Source organism: Corvus kubaryi, unplaced genomic scaffold (assembly GCF_017639235.1).
Source record: "Corvus kubaryi isolate FWS band 111438036 unplaced genomic scaffold, C.kubaryi_AGA036_p1.0 split1-131, whole genome shotgun sequence".
NCBI classification, from domain to species: domain Eukaryota; kingdom Metazoa; phylum Chordata; class Aves; order Passeriformes; family Corvidae; genus Corvus; species Corvus kubaryi.
Window position 1 is genome coordinate 6,023,433 of NW_024582073.1, and position 25,255 is coordinate 6,048,687.

The 25,255-nt window shown below is 39.0% G+C and overlaps 1 protein-coding gene across 1 annotated transcript in view; it reads left to right on the forward strand.

Annotated features, from left to right (window-relative positions):
* NFXL1 (nuclear transcription factor, X-box binding like 1) overlaps window positions 1-25,255 on the forward strand; it is a 52,257-nt gene extending 27,002 nt beyond the window's left edge. Inside the window, exons 18-23 of the mRNA XM_042053322.1 lie at window positions 1,004-1,170; window positions 1,926-1,995; window positions 11,693-11,797; window positions 13,013-13,099; window positions 19,453-19,506; window positions 24,483-25,255. Coding sequence (XP_041909256.1) covers window positions 1,004-1,170; window positions 1,926-1,995; window positions 11,693-11,797; window positions 13,013-13,099; window positions 19,453-19,506; window positions 24,483-24,656 — 657 coding nt within the window. The 3' untranslated portion in view covers window positions 24,657-25,255. The remainder of the gene's footprint in view (window positions 1-1,003; window positions 1,171-1,925; window positions 1,996-11,692; window positions 11,798-13,012; window positions 13,100-19,452; window positions 19,507-24,482) is intronic.

Consider the following 25,255-nt stretch of genomic DNA (forward strand, 5'->3'; position numbering starts at 1 on the left):
TTTCTTTTTAAACTTCAGCAAAAATTGTTCAGCTATAGAAGCAGAAGGAAAGGGGACTGGGGAAAAACTATTAAAAACTTAAAATTCTTATGCTCCAATTTTGAACAGTGTAATGTGAAACATTGGCGTGAATAGTTCTATTGGGGAAGCTTTGTGTAGCTTCATTCTTGGATAAATTGGCTTTACTTTGGCTGACTTCTTGGAAACTGAACATTTGAATGTGATAGTGGGCCTTAAATATTATGCTGTGTAGGTTCAGTTGATAAATCATGTCAATCTACCTGGATGTATTTGATTGCAGACTGGGGTTCTGGAAGTGTGAAGAATAGGAGTAGAAATGAAGCTTTATTTACTGTGCTGAGATGTTCATCGCTTTGTGCCAATGGTCATATCAGCTGGAATGAGAGGGACATCACAGCTCTGATAGACTTGTGTAGCCTGTGGAGTAGAAGCAGCACCTTAGGCAGCTCCTAGGATATACCCAAGTTAATAATCCTTTTTGAAAGAGTATACAGAATATTACATGTGTATGGAAATGGAATGACTTAAAGTTTGCTTCTTAAAATCAAGCAAACCAATCTTTCCACCCCTGTATTGGAGAGTAGTAAGTACTCAATGACTCAAGCATTACAGTAACACGGTGAGTGGGATAAGTTAGTTTTGAATATAAAATAACTTCTTTTTCTAACAATTTTCCTTGGAGAATTAACAGGGGGTTTGGTCATTTTCCAAAGCACTAATATTAAGGAGGTTCTTTTATGCCCAGGATGGAAAATAGAATTCTCTTTGACTGACCAACACTGGCATTTCTGGTTTTCTCTTAAAAAACGTATTTAATAATTACTCTTGCTTGGGAAATACCTTACTGAATAGCTTGATTCCCATAGTAAAAACTATGTTTGGGAAAAACCCTAACTCTTTCATTTATATAAAAGGTCATTAGTGACGCCTCACAAAACAAATATTTGGCACTTTCTTTAGTACTTTGTTTTTATTTTGTTAGGCAGGTCCAGAATGTTCACAGTGTGAAGAGGAGTGCACCAAGCCCCGGCCAGCTGGTTGTCCTCACCGATGCGTTTTGCCCTGTCATCCTGGGGATTGCCCATCATGTCTCCAGATGCTTAAAATAAAGTGTCACTGCAAACTATCAATGCTGTATATCGAATGCTTGTACGTATCAGAACACAGCCCAGCTTTTCATTTGAATGCTGTTAACTGGAAATAATTTGAAATGTCTGGGGATGGGAGCTGCTCTTATGGCAATTTATAAAATTTCTCTTGATTATAATTTCTAAGATAATGTTTTTTCTATTTAAATTTGCAAGTATTTTATTTGGTATTACTACTAAAATTGCTAAAAATGCATGGAGTCTTATGACCAGAAATTGTTTTTATAATACAGATAATTCTTTGAATTATGCAAATATATAGTCATCTATATAACATTTATTCTGTATGTGCTTCTTTTAGAGTATGTGAAGAAGAAATTTATACAAGTATTAGAATTAATGTAGTTAGTGTAAAAGGTCTTTGTCCTGCAGTTCATGCCCTTCAATTTCTAGCTGTTTTAATTGAAAAACTGCTTAGTAACTGTTTCTACACCTTTTTAATCGTTTGCGTGTGTGTGGATAGAGGGTAAGCTAGACTTTACAAAATGTAAGATGGAACTTGGGGATTGTTCTGAAAATATTCATCATATGCAAGTATGTTTTTCTTTGTTGATTTCCTTTGAAGTACCTCAAGTCCTCCAAGTTTATGTGGGTTTGTCTGTGCAATAGGGCTGTTTGTATTAGTCACTCAGGATGTGGACAAATGAGTCCACTCTTCTTTGTAGTGAAGTATACTGAAAGTACACGCCTAACTGTATTGACTTTTGTTGTTTTTAAATTGGAATTTTTAACACAAATACATCTTTCCTTTTACAGAAAACTAACATGTGCTGATTTAAAAGAAAAGGAGCTTCTTATTTCCTGTAAAAATCAGTGTCCAAAAGAGGTAAGCCATATTAACAAAAGAAATGCTTGAGTTGACGGCTCTGTGGAATTCTCTGAGTATAGGCCAAGCAAACTAGAGAAGCTTAGTCTAAATGAATATGTTAAATGATAGATGTGAAGGTAGTTCGTGACCCATACTTGAAGGACATGTATTAATGTATTGCTGTCAACCAGGAGAGTTTTATTAAAGGAACAGAGGTTTGTCTCAAAGGCACTAATGGCTTGAATGTTTAAGCAGGTGAGGTTGAATGTGGAAGAGTATGTCCTCTCACATGGTTTAAAAACTGGTCATCAGTTTCTATCTCAGAAATAGTAGGATGTTGTTTGATTAGGAAAAATGCTGGGAATTGTGCTTGCTATTCTCATGTAAGTGCAGGTTTAGAATCTCTAACTGCAACAATTTGGGGGATAAGGGGTTTTATACTTAATAAATGAGATGAGCTAATAATGCCCTGGTGTGTTAGTGAAATATATGTTAAGTAGTGTAAAATAGAAGACAAGCCAGTTAGTCTCTCTGCTGTATCTGGGTACATCTAAAGGGTTGCTGTGAAGAAGAGAAGGATAATATCTTTACTACATGATGCTTAGACTATGAGCCAATAGCATCAGTAAAGAAGATTCCTGTTGAATACTGCATTTGAGTAATAGTTTGTAGAACAGGGCAGGAACTGGTTGGAGAAGCTACCAAATTTTCATCAGCAGCAGCTTGGATGTGTTTCAAGATTTCTCTTACAGCAGTGTTACCCACAAATACACGTGTGGCATGGGCCGAAGGACTTTGTCCTTGTCCTTCCCAATGCTGTGGCTGTGTGCTGCTTGTGTGCTTTCAGAAATCCTTGCATTACTTACTATTTTATGTTTGTTCCTTAGTTGTCATTAACTATGCTGAGAGGGTCATTAACTGTCATTAACTCCATTTCTGGATGGTTAGAAAATGTGGGAAGTGGAAAAGCAGGAATTTCATTATCATCCAGTGTCAGAAACTTCAAATATGAATCCTTGTCTATATTAGAAAACTTTTTTTTTGATTTTGAGTAAATACAAAAATTTACTTACTGCTGCTTTCCCAACAGTGTCTGTTCCTCTGCTTTTCAGACAAGATTGTGTTAACCCCAACAGGAAGACTGTACTCTGTACATACTTGTGTCTTCTGCTTTTTGCCCTTGTAGATGCCTATTGATTAATTTTTTTTTCTGTAAATGAACATGCCTGTCAGAATTTTCTCATCTGGATGTCTGAAAGCTCTCTTCCTGGTGGGGGAACACTTTGGGATATTGTTTAATTGTCCATTTACCTCTTAATTTTGTCCTTTCATGTCCCTCTCTGTTACTTTGGTTTTATTTGCTCCAAGACTTCCTTCTCTGTATTTTCAAGAGTGCTTTAATCCCTTATCATGAACTGTATGTTCTGTACTTCAGCTTCTCTTCAAATAATTTTTTTCCCCACAGCTCATCTTTGACTTTGATTAATGTAACTGTTACGATTTTTCTGAACATATTCCCCAGACTTAGTCTGGGATTTAAAATCCACCTAGCAGTGGTCCCAAACTCTAGCTTATAGTTCAGAATTGCCCTATTCCACAGATGATGTCTTTTTTACTTAATTTGATGGGATGTGAGGTAAAGAATGTGACAACAGAATTTACATTAGTTTTATAAAGCTTTAACTTAGTTCTAAAACTCTTACTCCTATAAATGGTTTGGAAGATAAGGTTTTTTGCAGCGTCTGCTATCCAGAGAATTAGTATAATTGATGTAAAAATGCATATTCTTCCTTTCCTGTGATGCTAGCTCTAGCTCTTACTGTCGTTCATGAAATATAGAAGTTATTAGTACCTTCTTGCTTCAGGTAGTTCATATCTTTGTGTTACAGTTCCTCCTACTTTTCTTCAGATCCTTCTTTGGTAACTATATGTGTAATGTATGGGGTTTTTACCATTTTTTTGTCCAAAAAATCTGTTCCCATTTCTCTGAATACTGAACAGTTCTAGGGATGCTTTGTCTGTTTCTATTTTATAAACAAAATATATTTCTGCAGCTTTGAGAAAATTAGCTAGCGATATCATTATACAAATTATACTGATAGCTCTCTTTTAAGGGATTTATTGATAAACACAGTTTGAAGGAACAGCCTTAACAGACACCACCCTGCCACTCCCACCACCACCTCTCCCCAGCAAACATAGGCCAAGCCCATTTTCTTGTTTGTAAGTTTGTCATGAAACAAGAGCTTACAAACAACTTGGCCAGAGATAAGATGGATAAGACTACTTAATTTAGAGCATTTGAAGATTGCAAATCTAAAATGTCTGCCCAAAACTAATTTGGAAGTGGTTTTGTATGTAATTCTGGAAGCCTCAAGTAAATTTCAAATTAGTGTTTTATGAGAATTTTCTTATTCAATGTCAGAAGCTGACCGAGTCATTCACAGAGCTCAACGACGTTGACGATTGCTATAAATCAGTGTGCACTACCACTCCTAGCTTACCATAGTGCAACTTAGGTTCAATAGAATGCAGTATTTTACTGCAGTTGTTGTTTTGAGATGTTTTTGGTTAATGGAAATTGCAGTAGACAGTATGCTGCCATATTTCTTTTACAGTTGCCATGGTACATTTGGGGATAAAGAAAACTAGTTATATTGTCTGGGCCTTTGGAAAAATACTACAGAAACTTGAAAAACTTGAGGAGGTTCATGCTTTTCTTTTGGCTATGGCAGTATAAAACTAAAAATGTGACTTCCAGCATTACATAGCACAGCTCATATTTCCTTTCTGCTTTAGGGAGAAGCAGTTTCTTTAATCCTGCCACAGCTGTTATATATGAGATATTTTAATTAAAAAGTTAATTCTCTTGTTTGGTAATAATAACAAGAGATCCTGTTGAAGGAAATTTAACTTCTTTTTTTTTTTCTTAATCAGGGTGATTAAATTCTTAGGATCATGCTTGCAGATGTTTTGAAACAATTCTTATGTAGAATATTGAAGTCTGTCAGTTTTCATTGTTTATGTTTTCCTGTCAGTGTTCGTGAATCTGTATTTAACACTTTATTCCATGTAGTTAGTATTTTTTAACAAAACAGCCATACTTTGTAGTTTTACTGTGCACTCTGCTTTTGTTTTGATGTGAAATATGGGACCCCATTATGATAAATTTAGTTTAACATGATAGTGCAGTAGGGCAATGTAATTTTTCCCCCGAGCTCGGCACTGGTGAGGACACACCCAGAATCCTGTGTTCAGTTTTGGGCTCCTCACTACGAGAAAGACACTGAGGTGCTGGAGAGTGTCCAGAGAAGGATTGCTGATGAAGGGTCTGGAGCACAAGTCCTGTGAGGAGTGGCTGAGGGAGCTGGGGGTGTTTAGCCTGGAGAAGAGGAGGTTCAGGAGGGACCTGATCCACACTCTCCTGTGTGAAAGGAGTTTGTAGAGAGGTGGGGATTGGTCTCTTTTCACACAAGTGACAGTAGAAGAGGAAATGGCCTCGAGTTGTGCCGGTGGAGGTTTAGATTGGATATCGAGAAAAATGTCTTCACAGGTGGTCAAGCATTGTGCTAGGGTGCCCAGGGAAATGGAAAATGGTAGAGTCACCATCCTTGGAAGTGTTCAAAAAAAAGTGTGGATGTGGCACTTGGGGACATAGTTTAGTGGTTAACTTGGTAGCGTCAGGTTAAGGGACCCAGTGATCTTAAAAGTCTTTCACAACCTTAACAATTCTGTGATTCTATAAATTTTAAAAGTATGCATATGTTTTTGGGCTTTTTGATACATTAAATTAATTAAACATTCTGGAAATAATATTTAATTCTGCAAACACACACTGCAAATGTATGTGAATTACAAAAATTTAATTTTGTCTTTGGAAGTGGTAAAATTCTCTTTTGTACTTACCTTTTGGCATCGCTGCTCAAAAGTGCTATTTTCTTTAGTACCAGGGTATTTTCTTTATTATCAGATGTGTATTAACAGGTTGTGTTAATTACCTTCTGTTGGAATTCACTTAAGCCTCCACAAGTGTTGATGGAGTTTATCATCTTCTGGTATAATGTTAAGATTTAAAAGCACTGCATATGGGAAAAGTATTTGTAGGACATTTTCTGTTTTGGTTTTTTTTTCAGAGTTGTGGGTTAAATCCCTTCTTTTAATGGCTTTGCCATCTCAAACATAAAGCATGTTCAGTTCGGGCTTCAGTCCAGAAGCTATTGACAAGAGATCTTGTATGGTAGAAAAGGATCTAAAGGGGGCACACACTTTCTGTTTTAGCACTGAGTAGTTCAGCATGGACACTTAAAAAGAAGCAAAAAAAAAATCCTTTCCCATTACATTCTTTATCCAGCAGAAGCAGCAGAATGATTGCTTTTGTTTTCTGAGATCATGGGGAAATGTTGTTTTGCCACTTACTTCACAGCTTCTCTTGGTATTCTTTTTAGTGTTGGTTTTGCAGTGAAGGGAGTAAGAAGAAACTTCCCTGCACAGAGATATAGGACAAGAAAAAAGCTGTCAGGGAAACATTTGCTTTTCAGTGTTGGATTAAACATACTCCTGTGCTATAAATATTTTGGTCTAATGGTGTCTATGAATTTTATTGCAGTAGCACTTAGAGGTCAAGGTGAGGGTTACTGACTTGAATTTGCAGCTCTGATATGTCAGTTAGTGTTGGGGTCCCTCCCCCGCTGTGTAGCCCTGGGAGAGGGGCCCTGAGGGCACAGACACGGGGTTTCCCTGCCCCTGCTCAGCCTCATTCCCCATTGGTTGGTTTGTGTTCCCTGCGCGGGCAGAAGGACCCTTGGTCCCGTGACTGGAACAGTTCCTCGGCAGAGCTCCGGCCATGCGGCTGGAGAAATAAACATCTCTGAAACAGCTATCAAGAATCTGTCCGTCCATATATATTTCCTTTCCACGGGACTCCTGGTTTGATATATGCGTGTTGCAGTATCCCCACTGCAACATAATGGTGGAGAATTGTGAGCAGAACGATCCCCGATCCCTAAGCGACTGATTTGTGTGAGTAAACCCTGGAAACTTTGGATTCCTCTTCTTGGTTTTGCTTTGCTATTCCATATCTAAACTATGGAGGAACCGTGGGAAGACTCTTGGCTCTCAGAGCCGCATATGGACATTTATCTTAAACTTAAAATGATTCTTGAACAACGATTTGTAAATTTTAGCTTGATTCAAGCTCAAAAAGAACTGAAACACTTCCTGGCATGGTTGTTTAAGAACTTTTTCTATGTTTCTTGGGATTTAATTCTTACCAAGGGCTTTTGGAAAACCGTTTGGACACAGTTAATATTGGAGTCAAAATATATGCCGATGGAAGAATATTTTCGTGAATATTATTTAGTTACCGAGACTGTTGAGCAGTGTCAGCTGTGTCCTGGCGAAGGGAAGCCTGGCGCAGGGACCGTGCGGCCCAGGCCACGTGCACCGAGCGCTCTGCGAGCAGCAGCGAGGCAGTTCCCGCGCGTGGGCGGAGCCACGCGAGCCGCAGTGTCGGTGGCGGAGCGAGGAGCGGCGGGAGCGGCGGGACCCGCACGGTCCCGCGCAGCGCGTGGTGGAGCGAGCCCCGTGAACGCCCGACCGAGAGGGGCGGCGCGCGGGCGGCGGCTGGCAGCGTTGGCAGTAGAACAGAGCCACACCCAGCCGAAACGCGCGCTGGAGCAGGGCGCGGGGGAGTCGTCGCTCGGGGGCCTGGCCGAGACGTGGGTACAGCGCCCGGCAGCGGCAGCGAAGCTGCGACCAGAGGAGGCAACGCACGGAGAACTGAGCGGCGCGGCCCGGCCCGGCCCGCGCAGCCTCGAAAGCGACCCCGGGAAGAGCGCGCAGGCACCAGCAGCTCCGACAATTCCAACACGGGAGCGACCGAAAGAGAGGGCAAAGACGCAGCGAGACAGAAAACAGCAGCCACTCGGAAAAAGGAAAAGATTATAGTACCTAAGATCTTAGGGATAGTAAAATGGTATAATGTTAAGCAAAATTATGGTTTTATAACAAGGTGTGACAACCAGCAAGACATATTCGTGCATAGAACTGCTATTAAGAAGAATAACCCTGAAAAATGGATCCCAAGCTTGGGAGATGGAGAGGTAATGGAATTTAAAATTGTACTAGGGAGAAAAGGGTTACAAGCATCGCAGGTCACTGGGCCTGATGGTGTTCCTGTAAAAGGCAGTATATATGCAAAAAATCGTAGTCATGTTAGACAATATCTCCATTGCAAGCCCCCCCTACAGTCTCCCTTTCCTAATCCCACCTTTCCCTTTTACCCTATGTCCTATTACCCCCAGTGTATTCCCAATCCGTTTTTTCATCCATGGTTTCCCTCACAAAACCATGCTTTTGCCAATTGTTTCCCCAAAAATCCCTTTCCAATGCCGAGTGGGGGATGAAAAGGGGGAGGGAAGAAGTTAAACCCTCTCCTGCCTCAGTTTCCCCACAAAGCATGCTCAGAGAGTTCTGTCTCCCTTCTGTCAGCCCTAAGATGTTCCACAGAATCTGGACATTTAAAGACTCAGGAGGGTGGCTTGTTTTGTCTTGAAACTGTTCTTGTTATGTTTATCCAGTTGTTTTCATTTTCCTTTTATTAAAATAAAACGGGTGAGGTGTTGGGGTCCCTCCCCTGCCGTGTAGCCCTGGGAGAGGGGCCCTGAGGGCACAGACACAGGGTTTCCGTGCCCCTGCTCAGCCTCGTTCCCATGGGTTGGTTTGTGTTCCCTGCGCGGGCAGAAGGACCCTTGGTCCGGTGACTGGAACAGTTCCGGGGCAGAGCTCCGGCCATGCGGCTGGAGAAATAAACACCTCTGAAACATCTAGCAAGAATCTGTCTGTCCGTATATATTTCCTTTCCACGGGACTCCTGGTTTGATATATGCATGTTGCAGTATCCCCACTGCAACAAGTTAGGACACGACTGTTTGGGCTTTGACTATTAATGAAAATGTGCCTAATTACTATGGAAGAGTAATCTGGAAGTAATAGTTCTAGCCATGGCTTGTTCTGGCCAGCATGAGGTGACTTGCAGGTGAGACTAGATGGAGTTATTGTGTATGATGCTCTTGTGTAGGGAGCCAGGAGACGGGCCCTCCTACTACGCAGTGTTCATGCAGTAGCATATTGGTTTTGCAGAGATTGTGGTCACTTATGAGGAGACTCGGCCATTAGACTCTGTGTTCTGGGTGGTAGTCTGACCTTGGTAGCGTACAAGGCTTAGACAAGCTTCTCCCCTCATATTTTCAAAATGAGGCAAAATAATTTTTGTATTTCAAGGAAAATATTTGCTGATGATCAGTTGTGCTTGAAAAAAACTAAGTTCCTTCTTTGATAAGGTGACCAATTTATGTATTTTTCCCTCCAGATAAAATGAATAGATGAGATCTGCTGCATAAGGCATCAGCAGAGTGAGTCAGTCAATGCCACTTAGTGAGTATCTAGTTCAGATACAAGAGAGGGTTAATACAAGCATGAAGGTGGCTAAAGGAAACAACTGTATTTGATTATCTTTTGAAAAACCCACCCAACTCCCTCCCCCAAAACAACAGCAAAACTAAAAAAAAAATTGGAGCAAGAGATACTAACAGTAAGGAAGATTTCCCAAGGACTGAAATGACACTTGACTTTGCATTGTTTTCAGTAATGACCTTGGCACGAAAAACAGTCATTTTCTGATGAAAAGTTGTAGGGTGTTGTCAGTGTATGAAAATTGAGGATGTGCATCTGTAGAACACATGTATTGGGGCCATGTTATTCAATACAGAAGAAAAACCCCCAGTAAGACCATGCATGTGAAGCTAATAATAAGCTCCCAGGAAACAGCAGATATTCTTATTTTTCACAGCATGATTAGCTGGAGAGAAATAAAATGAGAGCTGAAGATGTTTTGGGGAAGGTACTCTACTAAGAATGAGGTGCAATTAAGGCATTGTACGAAGTCCTTCCTGCTGAGATGTCATTTGAAATATTACATGCAATTCTGGCTATGTACTCAAGAAACATTGATTTAACATGGTTGAAATTCATTTAAGGGAATACTATGGTAATAAAGAGCCTTTTAAGAAAAAACAGAAATACTTCAATATGAGGATAAGAAGTGCGGCTTAGACTCGCTAGAACAAATGTAGGAAACTCAAAAAAAGCTCTTGCATCTTGTAGTGAGCTCCTGGAGCACTCTCCTTAGTGAAGCAGTAGAATAGGGTCAGAATGAGGGGACTGTTTTCACAGTAAGCTTTCATCCAGACGTGGAAGGATATAGGAGGTAGGTACTGGCCTGTGGGGGGACTGGATTTCAGGACTGAACATGATGACTTAAAGGTTCCTTCTAGTCCTGTATGAAATGTGCTGAAACAGTAACTAAAAAACTGAGCCAAAACCATGAAGTATCTATAATAGCTTGTGACTGTTGTGGACATGAAGACAGGTATGTGTGTTCCATAATTTTAGTCAGAAATATTCATGTTCTGTTTAGGTATATGTTTCATGATACTAGCTCCGATGTTGTGCCAGTTCCAATGGACTTCTGAGAATGTAGATTTACTAATCAAAGTGTACCCACCTGGGTTTGATACTTACTGTTCTCATTCTTGTGGATTAAGTGATGTAGTATGTATACATTTTGGATTTTTAATAAATGTGGAAAATGAATCTTAAAATTGTATGTTTTAGAGCATTTTCCAGTTTGTGTTAATCCCTTGGTGAGAGTGAAGAGGTGAAATTTCACTTTTAATAAATAACACTGCCTAATGCTATTTTAAGTAACTGGGGGATTTAAAGCTCTCTGTAAGTTGTAAATGTAAATTGCTTAGATCTCTTCTGTGAGGTTCCACCTTCAGTTATTATTGGGTTATTGGGCTATGTAGTTGAAAATGAAAAACTGTTATTGTGAAGACTTCTTATGGGCATGTGTGTGAGCAAGGAGTATTTTTAGTCAAGTTCTTAACAAGGAAAAAGATTTGTTTACTTTCTTGACATATTTTATTTAATATAATGCTGGGAGCACTGCTACGTTCTTATCAGTCAGCATACTTAAATTACTGACTTAATTCTTACACAGTAAATGAATGATAATATTTTCTCTGTAAGTTAAAAAGTGCACTGGCAGTAAAAAAAAGTCTTTATCTTTCAGATGGCAGAAGTGGGATAATCTGCAAAATGCAGAAATTTTGGATTTTCTGAGATTATTTTGGACATGATAAGAATTTTGGTGACCTTTATTTGACTTTTGCATAGTTCTGATGCTGCTTGCATAAAAGATTTTTTCTGTGGTATTTCTGCTTCTGATTCTTTCCTCTTTCTTTTATTGCTCTGTCTAATCTACAAGTAGCTAATCTACAGTACACTTAATTTCAGTTTTCAGGGGTTTTTTACCTTATCCATTTGTATTCCCCCAGCATAGAGATAGCTAGGGTGATGTATACATTACTGTGGAAATTACTGTTCTTGAAACATGGGAAAGGAGAAAATGTCTTCTAATAAAGCTGTGCCAATAAAAGAGAAATCGTCCTACAGGAATTGAAAATCAGTAAATAAGGAGCAAACATTTCCTGCCCCCCAAAAAGAAAAGAAAAACCAATTATTTCACAAGTGAGAAGAATGATTAATTGAATGTTAAAATGCTAGGTCTGAAATAAAACCGATTCATAGATTCTTGGTAATTTTACAGTGTTTTATTGATGCGGGAGTTTTATTTGTGTTTTGTTCTTTACAGCTGCCCTGTGGTCATCGGTGTAAAGAGATTTGCCATTCGGGTAGCTGTCCTCTTAACTGCAGCCAGAAGGTTAAATTGCGATGTCTCTGTAAGAGACTGAAAAAGGTAAATTTTTAAGTTGCAGTTTTTGAAGGATGTCTATTCTTTCCGTGTTCCTGGGCTTGTATGGATGGATGATGTGGATGCTGCAGATTGGAATAGGGCCAGTTACTATAGTAGAGCTGTAACAATTTACATCAGCTGAAGATCTGGGTTGCTATATCAGAAGATTCACTGGAGAATATAAAATCTTGTTAATTCTAAAATACGTTAGCTGCCTGACTTACAATAGCTTTATCTTCATGCACACTTAAATTTTTGTAGTTTTGTGGGAAGAATACTCAGATGACCTGGAGTGATTTGAGAATAAAAGTTACGTTTTTATGATGATACTGGGAAATTTGCAGAAGTTGGTATTAGCACAGATGTTGTGAAACCTGAACTAATGTAATTAATTAAGGCTCCCTGCAAACCTAAAAGTAAGTACAGGCATCAGCATCCTTAGCTTCTAAAAAAGATAAGGACAAAGTAATGTAACAAGTTTACTTTAGATGTACACTGTTACGAGGGGAACAACAGAAATTGATATGAAGTCTTGACAAAAAATAATGTCTTAATGAAAAAAACCCCATGATCTTTCTTAATTAAAATCTTCTGGCCCCAGTTAACTTCTGAGCCTTCCAGCACGTTGCAGTTCCCCAGAGTCCTCAGCTTCTCCAAAATATGTCTTGTGCTTCCTGAAGTCTTGCAGGTGGGATGCTCTGCAGGAGAAAAGATGACATATACAGAACAAGTGCTTAAAATTGATCAGCCTCTGCTTACAGATATCTACTTTGTTGTTTTTTTAAATTTCTTCAATACTAGGAGGAGGAGAGAAAGCATGAGTGAGAATTACTTACTTCTCCCCCCTCCGCCCATGACCTGACTTTGTCCTGTAATATGAGCTGGTTAAGATAATGTATATGAAATTACTGAGGCTCTTTCTGCCAGAGGTTCAGAAGGTTATCTTACTTGTCTAAGGCAAATAAATGAGTGAAGAAGAGAAAAATTAAACTGGACTATTGATTTATTCTTCCATTCAGCTTAGCTTATTAGAAAGAAGGAAAATAAAAAAGGACAATTTAATACATAATTACAGATTCAAGTAACAATCAGTCATTAGCTTTATTTTATATGTAAAACCAGTGTTTTACTAAATAAAGTTTTATTATTTTCATAAAGAAGTTGACATCTAAAATCTTATATGGGGAAATGATTATAAAAGACAAATTGTATTAACAGGAAGTACAGTGCAGCAAGATACAAGAAGGCAAAGTTTCACTGGAATGCGATGCATTATGCAAGGAAATGAAGCGGAAAGCATATGAGGTAATGTATCCATTGTAGCTATAATTTCTTCTCAGAGTTTCAAGAAAAGTAGAAAAAAGAACACATTATTTTTCAAGGCAGTACCTGTAGAAATGCAACGTAAGTGGATGTGCTGTTGAATAGTAGCTATTTTTTCAGACTTGAATTTATGAATGGTGTTAATTAACTCAAATACTATTTTAAAATAGTATTATGTTATTTTCCTTTTTTTTTTCTTTAAATTGATTGGAATGTATTCTTTCCTCTTTCACTGAGAACGAGTGATGATCAGTGATGATAAAATAGTCATTAATGCTGTTAAGATTGGAGTCAGGCTTCTTCACAGAAGAAGATCTGTGTTTCCAATGAAGATTTTGCAGCCATCAGTTGCTCAGATTGTCCAGTGTGGAGTATAATCCTGCCACATGGTATTAGTTATCCTCTACTGGAAGAACTGAGAATTTCCTGCAACTGCAGAATACTACTTAGGCTGCTGTAAACATGACTTCTCCCTAGCTCAGCTGTTCTATGAAGTAAAGAATTTGCTCTGTGCTGTCACACAGAGAGACAGGATATGATCCTTACTCTTATAAACCTTTTATAGAAACATAAACAAAGAATTGATGCATAACTTGCTTGGGTTTTATCAGGTAAGTATTAGATGTGATAAGCATACAACCCAAGAACTCAGTGGGTAAAGCTGACAAGTCAACTTCTGTTCAGGTTTTCAGGATTGATTGACAAGTTCTGACAAGTATCATACTGACCAAATCTCGCAACTTTGCAAGCAGGTTGAATGCTAAAACTCTTGGGATAGGCCTTTAGAAAATCCCAACCATAACAAACAGTTCCAGTAATGTGGCTGTTGTCAAGGCAGACATAAAACCCACACTAGTCATAATCCATAGTCAAGAAAGGTAGAAAGTTTTTTATTGTCTCTACTGCTATTCTTATACCTCTTCACAGTGGCTGTGGCCTAATTTAAGATTGGTTGTTTAGCAAACAAGGACAAGGCTGTCTAACAAACAATGACCATTCAGGCAGTAAACAATCAGCTATACAAACAAAAGTATAGTTGCTGCATATTATCCACAAGTTCTTCCTTGTACGCTCTCAATGTTCCTGTAGCGGGTAGAGTTCAAAACCGGGCAGAAACACCAATTAAGTGTAGTGGTTTTGGTTCAAAATATTCATTACTTACTTATTTTCCTTCTGTGAGATAAGAATTAGGAGAAAAGCAAAGCAGGCACAAACCTTAAACAGTTGCAGTAAAATGAAAGAGTTTTATTACTACTAGAATTAAAAGTAAAGAGAAAATAACAAGAAATTAAAGCAAATTCCCCCCCTCCCCCCCCCTTTCAGCACTTCTCTCCTTTTACCCAACTTGCACAAAGGATGACAGAACATGGGATGTTAGTCAGCGTTCCAGTTCTTGAAAAGTCTCTCTCTTATGCTTAAGGAAAAAAGGGTTTTCTTCAGTTGCACGTGGTTCCCAAACTGCTACTAACAGCAGACCCGCCCGGAAACAAACAATCTGCTGTGTGTAGAACATGAAAAATCTCACAGTTCCTTCACACTGCAAAACATGGGCCATCACATGGGGTTATTAATCTTTTTAAGGATAAGTTATTTTGGCCTGCACACAAAGGCTTTCTTCGCCACAAGTCTCTAAAAGCTTGTCTATAGTCTGGCATAGGCACTCTTCACAATCTTCACAGGCCACACGCGGATTCTCCATCCCCCCATGTTCTTCAAATGGATTAAAGAGACAAACAGTTTGTGGTATTACAGTTTCTTACCACGGCATGCAAGAAGGTTTTTTAAGCTGCGCACCAGAATCGCGGCACCGCCCTCTTTTCTCCCGTCGCCATGCTCAGCTCCGTCCCACGTGACTCACTTCTCTTTCTCTCTGACTCTGAAGCCACCATGTTGAAGAGCGTTCTTGTTCAGGCTTTACGGTAGAGAAAGCTTCGCACCCTCTGTGCTGCTGGCTGTGTAGTGTCCTCTTCAGTTCAGCACGAAGTGTGCTGGCTGCAGACAGGAGGCTCTGCCGGCTCCCGTTGACTCCGCCGGCTCCGCATGGAGAGAAGAGGGACCCGCCTGTCCCCAGAAGCCGCGCTGGATGGGTTTAGCTGTGGCAGTCCATGGCTGGTTTTAGCTGCCTGCGGCTCTGGGACAGTCCCCCCCCCCAAGCGACCCAGGGTCCGTGCCGCAGTGTTGGGAAAGAGGGGAAAGGGCAGTGGCCCTGGCCCAGCGGGGCCGGGAGGCTCGGAGCCCCTCCCACCTTCCAGCAGGCGACCTCCGACAAAAGGGGAAGTCCCGCCTTTCCGTGCGGTTTAAATATGTAAATTGTGAGAAGCGTAATTGGTCTAAAAGACTGTCCATCAACTCAGGTTCAACTCACTACAGTCCCATAACAAGAACATCCTCCCCTTGTGTCCAGAACATCTTCTCTCATTGATATCTTCTTGGCCGCCTCTGTGGGTTTCACTAAAATTGCAAAATTTCACTGTAATATTCTCACGGGTAAATTCTGACTGGTTTCAGGTCTGATTCTGCGAGATTGCCAGTCCAGCTGTCAATCTCCTCAGGTCCCCCCTTTTTTTGTGTTACAAAGGCAGCCTTTTTGACTTTTGCAGGGCCCTTTGCAAAAGACAATAAACACGGCACAATGAGCAGGATGCAAAAAGTAATAGGATTAGGCATCCAATTTTGAGCAGATTTTTGACCTATCCAGCAATTTGCTGATTGCCAAACAAACTATTGAGCCAATCAGATTCTGATTCTTCACGCAATTTTGACACACTTGTTTGTAATTCTTTAATGTGGGCATGAATAGATTTTGAATGATCAGACAAATTCATACAACACATTCTATTGAAATCTTCACATCCATGTCCATGTGCTAATAACAAAAAATCAATGGCAGCTCTATTTTGCAGTGTAGCATGCTTTACCAAACCAACATCTGTTAATAATCCAGCTAAAGCAAGCGAAGTAGCGTTAGTTTGCCAAGCTAACCAACATCCTAACTTGTTTAACAGTCTCAATGCTTTAGCAGGCGCTATTTGTGAAGAAAGTTAGGAAACAGCCCATTGAGTACTTGATGACCAAAATTTGATGTTGTCATTGCAATCAGGGGCAAATGCTGTGGAAACACAAGTGTATCCACATCTCCAAGTGACAAGGTCCCAGGGGCCTTCCCACTGGCTGGTAAACAAATTTCTTACCCATACTTTAGCTCGAGGCAAATGTTTTTTCACTGGTGGACTGCAAGGAATAAAAATGATTTAAAATTGAGGGATTGTTTTAATGAGTCAAGTGATTTATGGTATATACAGCTTTTAAAAGTCTGGACTGTGGGGTTTCCCCTTGCATTCTCCCTTTTTGTTTTTCTAGAACAGTTTTAAGTGTGTGATGAGCATGTTCAATAACAGCTTAACTAGTGGGAGAATGAGGAATATTAAATTTGTGAGAGATGCCTCAAAAACGTAAAAAATTTTTAATTTTCTGAGAGGTGTAGGCTAGCCTATTGTCAGTTTTCGCACAGGCAGGTATGCCCAAAGCAGCAAAGGCTTGCTGCCAGTGCAAAATGACATCACGGGCTTTTTCTCTAGCATGAGCAGAAGCCCATATAACAGAGGAAAGGGTGTCAATGGATACATGTACAGATTTAAAACTACTAAATTTTGAAATGTGTGTAACATTAGTCTGCTAAAGCTGTAAGGCTAAAAGACTATGGGTATTTACTTTTAAAGGTAAAGGTCTATTAAAGTTATGACAATCTGGGCAGGCACTAACAATAGCACAAGCTTCTGTAGGTGTTAGTGAAAACTGTTTACACAATGTGTGTACATTTTGATGAAAAAAGGGTGTGAGATGTTTTAGCTTGGGCTAGTTTATTTGGCTAAGGAATTGCCCAAATAGGATTAGCTAATGCATTAGCATGAGCATTACTTTTTGCAAGAAATTTTGGTGCGTTCGTATGGCTTTTAATATGCAAAACATAAAAAGGATACATGCGTTGCAAAACAGCTGTTTATAAAGCCTTTAGCAAAAGAAACAAATTAGCATTATTAACTTCTTTTAAAAGGGAACAATTTACTCATTGTACAACATCTGCAACATAAGCTGAGTCAACAATTAGGTTAAAAGGTTCATTAAAATGATGAAAGGCCATAGTAACTGGTTTTAATTCGACTAATTGTGCGGATCTAGTACTGATTCTGGGAGATTGCCAGTCCAGCTGTCAATGAATCTCAGTAAGAATGTGAGGATAAGTGCATAGGATATAGAGTCCTTCCCTAAAGCAGGGTGAACTCACAGTAAGACTGCATGAGCTGAGACCTATCAGCGTGTCTCAGTGTGGTGCAGGGTCAGTGCTGTTTGACTCCAGCAGATACTACTACCAGTTTCTCGCCCCAGTGTTGTAATCCACAGGGAGAAATGGTCTAATGCAGTGAACAAATGGCTACAAGCTTCTCCCGTAAGCAATGCCACAGACATACTGGATGGCATATCCTAGCTATGTGTACCTTCCTCACAGAAGAATGTGTATTTACTTGTTTTGGGGTTTTATATAAGGTAATGAAGTTTTATTTAAATTCTTTCTAGGCACCTTTTGTTGCCTATGTTGACGTACTATGCAAATGACATACTAGAATGGTCTCCTATTATAGGCACTTGATGAAAGTAGTTTATTTATGTCTATTACTGTTTAATGTGTTCAGACTGGAAAAAAAATTGTTGAAAACTGCAGACATTTACGAAGATAAATTAGTTTGCACATTTGCAAAACAGCCATTAATTTCCAAAACCAAAGTGCATTAATTCTTAATAAAACTTTTCATGTCTGGCACCTAGTGAGTAAGGATGTCTTACTCACTAGGTGCCTAGGAATTGAATGTGTCTTTTACTTTTTTTTAAAGAAATAGTTCTAGAAATGTTTTCCCATGCTGTGATTATAATGGTTAAGGTTCCCTTTATCTATGTACATTATACCTATGTATCTTACACAAATATGACCACACCGGTGTTAAAAGAAGCTTTTCTGCTGCTCTTTTCCACATTTGAAGGTCACTTTTTCTTTTGTGGCTGAAGTTTTGCCATTAGATGGCAGTGAAAAATGAGGGGGCTCATTGCGCAGTTTTTTGCACACCAGACTTTCAGATTTCAGATAGCCAGGGTGCTTTACACACATTTCTAAAGAGACTCTGCCATTGTATCTAGATTAATGAAATTATCAATAGTGCTTTTATTTGATATGAGGTTTAGTAATTTAAAAATTTGTCTGAAAACCTGCAAATAGGACTGTGCTTTTGACCCTGACCTCAGTGCCAGCTGTTTGAGCTACAGTATGGTAAAACATCCTCCTTAGTCGTCAAAGGTCTTGAATAGGAAATTACTTGTAACCAGCTCTGCCTGTGCAAACAGTATTTAGTAAACTATTTCCATTGTTAGTATGCAAATCATCCAGCTGCTAGGATCAAGATTTTTTTTTCATTTCAAGTTATTAATAGGTTTTCACTTCTAACTTTTCTAAGGTAGTGATTCAGTGACTGCAATGCTAAAAGCCAAAAAAATGTATAAAAAGGGGGAGATACATAAACTTCCCCCATATACTCTTTCTGTTACTGCTATTACTTAGTGATTACTGACTGTGGGAACTTAAGAGGGTGAGATGGTGTCTTTCTGTCTAACGGCCTTTGTTGGATTTATCTCCTGTTAACATGCCTGGTTGTTTTTCAGTTGACATAAACTTTTGGCATCTACAAATGTCCTGTAGCACTGAAATTCTAGATTTACCCAAATACTCTGTGGGAGTAGAATACTATCCTCTGTTGTGAGCCAACCTCCTGGTAAATTCATTTTATGCCTTTGCATTATGAAAAATAATTATTGATGTTTTATCCCAATTTGGCATCTGCACACTCCTCAGGATTTGGTGTCCTGTTATTCACCTGATAAATCCTAGTTATGCATCTCTTCAGATGGAGGCCACTCCATCCTGTTGTCTTTTGTGTATGTTCAGGCTTCATAGTTATTTGTTGTTGTAGGACCAAATGGAATGCAGGTGCAAAGATTCAAGTATGTGGCATGTTTACATATTGACAATTTTTTCTGCACCATTTTTTTTCTTAATGCTTTCTAGCATTTAATTTGCTTTCTTGAACACTGCAAAGTATTTCTATAGAATTATCAATTGTATCTCCCATGACTTCTTTTCATATGACTTTTGGATGGTGGAGTTCATTTGATGGAAAGCTTGCATACTTTTGCTGAGAACCATTCTATAGGAGTAATTATGACTCTGTAAGAAAGTAGGTTTAGCTGCTGTTTACAACAGTTTATTATAACTTTGTATGTCTGGACAGATAAAAGAAGCAGAAGCCAAAGCTGCTCTTGAAGAGGAGAAGCGAAGACAACAGGTATTAACCTTTCTTCTTCCTCATCCACATCTTCCTGACCTTGTTCTTCTTAGTAAATAATCTAATTTACATGCAATTAAAGCAGTGTAGTTTTTAATGTGGTATGCACAGTCATTCCTGTCAGCTGGTACCAGATTCTGTGTGATGTAAATTATTTACAATGGTTAAGAGGCCACATTTTCCCAAACAATTCCCATAATTTTGTGCAAAATGGTAACCTTGTATTCCTATAACTTCTTATAATGTAATTTATTTTTAAAATACTAAGTACGCTTTTATTTTGATCAAACACTTCATACAGCATAAACACCACAGAATGCTGAATACTGCAAGATTTAAATATTGGGTGAAGCTCCCCTTCTCCCCCCTCCCATCGTGAAAGAACAAGGACAGCTAGATGAGTCTTTGTCCTTCAAGGTCTCCGGGGTGGGGGGGAAACGTGTATTTAGTGTAATTGCTGTTGGTGGCGAGGTTATGTGGTCGGCATTGTAATCCACAAAGCTGCTGTGCCAGCTGCCTGGAGGTGCTGATACTAATCACATTCAGGCTGACACTGCAAGCTCAGTTGGTGGTGATGGCTAGGTCAGGTTTGTCATCTGGAGTCTGCCCGCTTTCCAGCCAGTTCATGCATGTGTGCCTGGGCCTGAGTGAGCATTTGACACTAAATCATATTCCAAGTCCAGTGTGTGCTTTCTGACTCCTTTTACTCAATTATCACAGCATCTATGTATTTAGCGTACCACTTGTGTTTTCACCTGCATGTCACACTGTTTGTATTAAGGGTCAGTGGCTTACTCCCTGCTTGACAGGGAGGGAGCAAGGGAGGCCTACAGAGCTGATCCACTTGTGCCATTTCCCCAATCTCATTAGGATAGACAGTTTCTCTGTCGATCACAACTTCTGTTATACACACTTTGTAAGTTCTCTAAGCAATTAATGGAAGTGTTACATTTACAGTGCTCTGGCAAGGCCTGTTTTTGTTTGTCAGAGGGGAGCCTTGTCTTCTCATCCTGCAGGAAAAGCATGGTTATGTGTCTATTGTCCAGGGCACCAGGCACTGTTTTGTGATCATCCTGCAATGTTTATTGCAACATTCATATCTCAGCTGTCTACAGTATCGAACACATATTCCCTCATATAACTCCTAGACAGTTCATCTAATTCTTCTTGCTCTCTAAGCTGACCCTGGAAATGTTACTTCTGGCATATAGGTCAGGAAATGTAATTTGTGTACAGATGTCTGAAACACGTTGGGCAGAGGAAATCTGTAGGTGTTGGTTCTGCAAGCTAAGTACTGAAATGTGCTAGTGGGCATTTAAACATGTAAAGGACACACTTACAGTTCTAGAGCTAGAAAGCCAGAGTTGCGATGTTTGTCTTGCACTGAGTGTTTTCATGCATTCCAGAAGGCATCCCACCCAATTACTAATGCTTTCTAATCAAAATCACTTAACTTATAGTCCCTCTAATAAAGTGTCAGTAAAGGGGCTTCTCTGAAGCAGTAGCAGATTCACTCCACCAACATAGTGTGCTGGATTTTGGCTGGACTCTTCAGCAGTGATTGTTTCTCTCTGCAGTCACACCACCATTGCTTTCTACTTGTACATTCTGTGAACTCTCACAGTTCCAGCCCAACAGTAGTAACTTCATGCGATATATGGCAACTGCTCCTGCATATGTGTTTTGTGATGGATGCAACTTCAGGGATAGAAAACTTCAGCTATACATAATGAACCCTATTAAAAGGTTAATTAAAGAGTTGGTAGTTATATAGTGCATTAGGAAGCAGTAGGACAAAAATAGTAAAAAAAAAGAGGTACAGCTGTAACTAATAAATAGGTTCTAGAACTGCACACAAGTACTAACCTCAGCTACTGCAGCCTTTTTATGTAACATTGGTTCCTGTCCAGTTTGAACTCATAATCTGCCATCTGTTGATGGAAATTGGAGGACATCACTATCGTAGGATGTTGAGTATATTTTTGAGTACACTCCCTTCTGACAAAAGTTAGTGTGTTGTACCACCTTCCTCAATGTCATTAGCACATTTTTATAGTGTTCATTAGAACTGTTCATCTATTAGTCACAGTTTCTTAAACCTATTTTGATTAATACTTCATTAAATGTTTTATATACAAATTAGTGCTCTAGTAAGTCTGTGCATTTATATTTTGTTATTTGCTACATATAGTAGCAACTTTTGCTCATACCATTTACAGATGGAATCACTTGTTTCTTAGTGGAAGAGACAGCTTGGCTAGGCTTCTTGTCATGGCCCTTGCAGCCAAACTTTCCTTCTGCTTCTAATTCAGAGGCACCCTATGAGGCCAGGGTTTTCACAATTGCTAGAGGTGGAAAAAAGATCAGTGCTTTGATTATTTAACAACTCAGACCAAGCTCTCTCTGTCCCTCACCATTGTAAAAGATTTGGTTACATTTTCAAGCTAACTGTTGAGAGTTTCAATACTGAAAGTTAGGGTCTTGAATCTGAAGTGTAATTTATTGAGTTGTATGAAAGATTTCGTTTCCTTTTTTTTTGTACAAAGAAAAAAATGTAAACAGATCCTTAGAAGTTAAAAAGTCAACCTCCCCTATTAATTCCCCTATTCCCCTATTAATAAAAATATGTCCTCACTTTCAGAAAATACACTTTGTGACTGTATAGTCACTGTTACTTGCATTCATTTAGCTACATTTTCCCATGGGAATGCTACTCCTTTCAGTGCAGGAAGAATATAGTGAATAACACATGAAAGAACAAAGTCCAGTGCTTGAGCAACACTAAACCAGAAGTCTTGAGTATACAGTTTAAATAAATAAATTTCATGTTACTTTTAATATGTTTATATACAAAGAAGTTAGGTTCTTATCTAAATAAAAACCCGAGGCTTGTTTAGCTTGAAAAGTTGAGGTTGTTTGAAGACTGGGCACAGCCATTACTTCAGAGGTCATTAAGGTGACACTTCAGGAATGTGACAGTTACCCCAAATCTGTAGGTAGCTTTTCAAGGATAGTGATGGCTTCTCTCTCATATTCTGTGCCTACAAATCTTTTTTCATTCTGTGTTTTGGTTTTTTTTGTTATGTATTTATTTTTAGACAGGTTTTTACAGAGTTCACTAGGAAAGCAATTCAACAGCTATTACATAATTTTGTTTGAGCCCTGTATTTTAATTCAGATTATTGCAATTCATGGAGTTTTCTGCTTTTAAAATGTACAGATCACAAGTGTATAGTAACTGTAGAAGCCCCAAATTTTACTTAGTGTCTGTCTAAAATGAAATACTGCCATGTTGTGTATAAAACCATAAAAACTCTGCCCTTGCCTCCAGATTTTGGATTTTGAAACACTGTTTCATTAAACATTCTTTGCTCTTTTAAGGGAGGATTATCTAGTTGAGAGTAATCTTGTTTCAAGTAGGCTGTGTGACTTTGTCTGAACTCTTCTCCCATATCATCAGAGAGGTGCCCACAATTTCTGCCTTTACTAGGTACAAAGGAATAGACATCAAAATAGGTCCCTTTCTCCTGCTAACAGTGGTAACTGGCACAGGAAGGGAAGAGCTGCTTTGTGACACTCTGACAAATATTTGCTGTCAGTGGAGGAAGATCAGACATCAGGCAACCTTGAGTTCTGAGGGAAGATTTTGTTTACTGAACTACTACTCTGTCCATTTCCCAAAACAGTCTTATTCTCATTTCTTTAATGCACCTACTGTATTGTCTTAGTCCCTCTTCCTGGCAGCACTGCAGCAGTAGTCTGTAGTAGTATGTAGATTTATTTCCTCTCATGGCCAGGCTTTGTCTCTATTCACTGTCCACGATTCCTCTGCATCAGCTCAGTGTTGCACCTTTTGCTCGGCCAGTCCCGGCTTGCTGCATTCTGCTACTCCCATCAGTTTTCCCTTTCACTCCATCTGGATTTTCTGCTCCCTAGTGCCTTGCACCATGTTTTCTCTAGTAGCTGACAACTTGACCAAAAATCCAGGTAATCATCAGACCTTTTCTGATTGTAATCTGTCTCAGGTCTTTAGAGCATCTTTTCTAATTTTCCTAGCAATTAGATGGCTTCTCATTGGAGCCTCATCCTAGTCTTCGCTCTTTATTCTAGGCTGCCTAGTTCCAGTTTTATTTCAGCTTTGTACCCTCAAATGAGTTTTGTCTGTATCCTCTTGGTGCCCTTTTAAAAAAAATGTGGAGGGGGATGAGGAACAGGGATCAGAGGATCCTATTATTTATTCCAGACAGGCCCCTGAAACTGCCATTCTTTGTTGGAAGCCTGGCATTCTTACTTTAGTAATTGCTTTGCTCCATTTTTGGGCCTATGAGCATGGGCTTCTTATTGAAGGACATTATATACCTCCGACAGTCATATGAGTGATTAAATGTTAAGTTATGACACTTAACAAATGGAATATTTTTGTGCATATCTAAGATTATAGCAATTAATCTAAAATTTAGTGAGCATGAAAATATAAATAATTGAGGGAAATAGGATAGATTTTTAGTTATTTATGTTTTTATTAATTTATTTTTGGCAGAGTGCATCTTTATTACGAGGGGAGGTCTTTGAAGATTTCAGCCAGTGCTCTTATATAAGTTAGTAAAATAGCTTAAATGCATGCATGTTTTTTAATAGGAAAAAAAATGTATTTTTAACATATTTCATGGAAATAACAATCTTATTTTAGCTTAATATATTCAGCCTGAGTTGAAAAACTGAGCTTGTAAAACTTCAGTTGGCTGCATTTTTGGCAATGTTTTTATAGGAAACTAAACAATGGTTTAATACTTGAAAGCAAAGTGCTTTGTACCTGTGGGATGCAGTGCTACCATCCCATCTCTGAGATGTGCAACTTCCATTGGCTGACAGTTACTTTTACTAAATGTTATTTGGGAATGTTGCTTAAAAACTTCACATTTCCTTGTTTTTAATTCTGACACAAATGTCAACTACTTGTGGTTCTCTTTATTTAGGCTGAACTGGAAGCTTTTGAAAACAGATTAAAAGGGCGAAGAAAGAATAAGAGAAGAAGGGATGAGATAGAAGTTGAACAATCATCATGGCAAAAGTACAAGAACCTCATTATGCTGCCAGTGTTCGGAGTTGCTGTTGTGATGGTTGCATGGCTCATGGTCTACAATGACTGAAAACAACTCAATATTTAATATACCTCAGTTGGACTTTAGGTAGCTATTATCCTAGAATGTTAGTCTGTGTGTAACAGAACTTTATGCATAATATGTATGTATACAATTTGCTAAGAAAAATGCAGAGGGAAGAAATGTCACCTTTTGTGTTATTACATACACAGCACAAAACTGAACTCGGACACTGAAAGTAACAGTAGTTTCTAGTCTACTCTGACGTGCTGATAGTTTGACTGAGATCTGTTAACATCTCTTCTATTAGCAATGTTATTTTTCCTTGTCTCCATTTCATAATAAGAATAGCTTAGTATAAAATGCTTTATTGAATATATGTTTCCTGTAAAATCAGCTTAGTGGTTTATTGAAGGTTAGTGTTCTTATGCTAATCTCTGTGTAGTGTCACACAATAATGTCTGTGCTTCATGTCAGTTTTAATATGACAACTAACAGGAAACCTTGGATCACTTAGGCTTGAATATTCTGGGCCTTGTTCAGAGCTTTGTTCAGAGAAAGGAAATGTGAGCCATCTTTCAATTCAGCTGTATCACAGCCAATACAGTGCCCCTCCTTACAAACTGGGGGGTTTGCTTTTTTGTTGT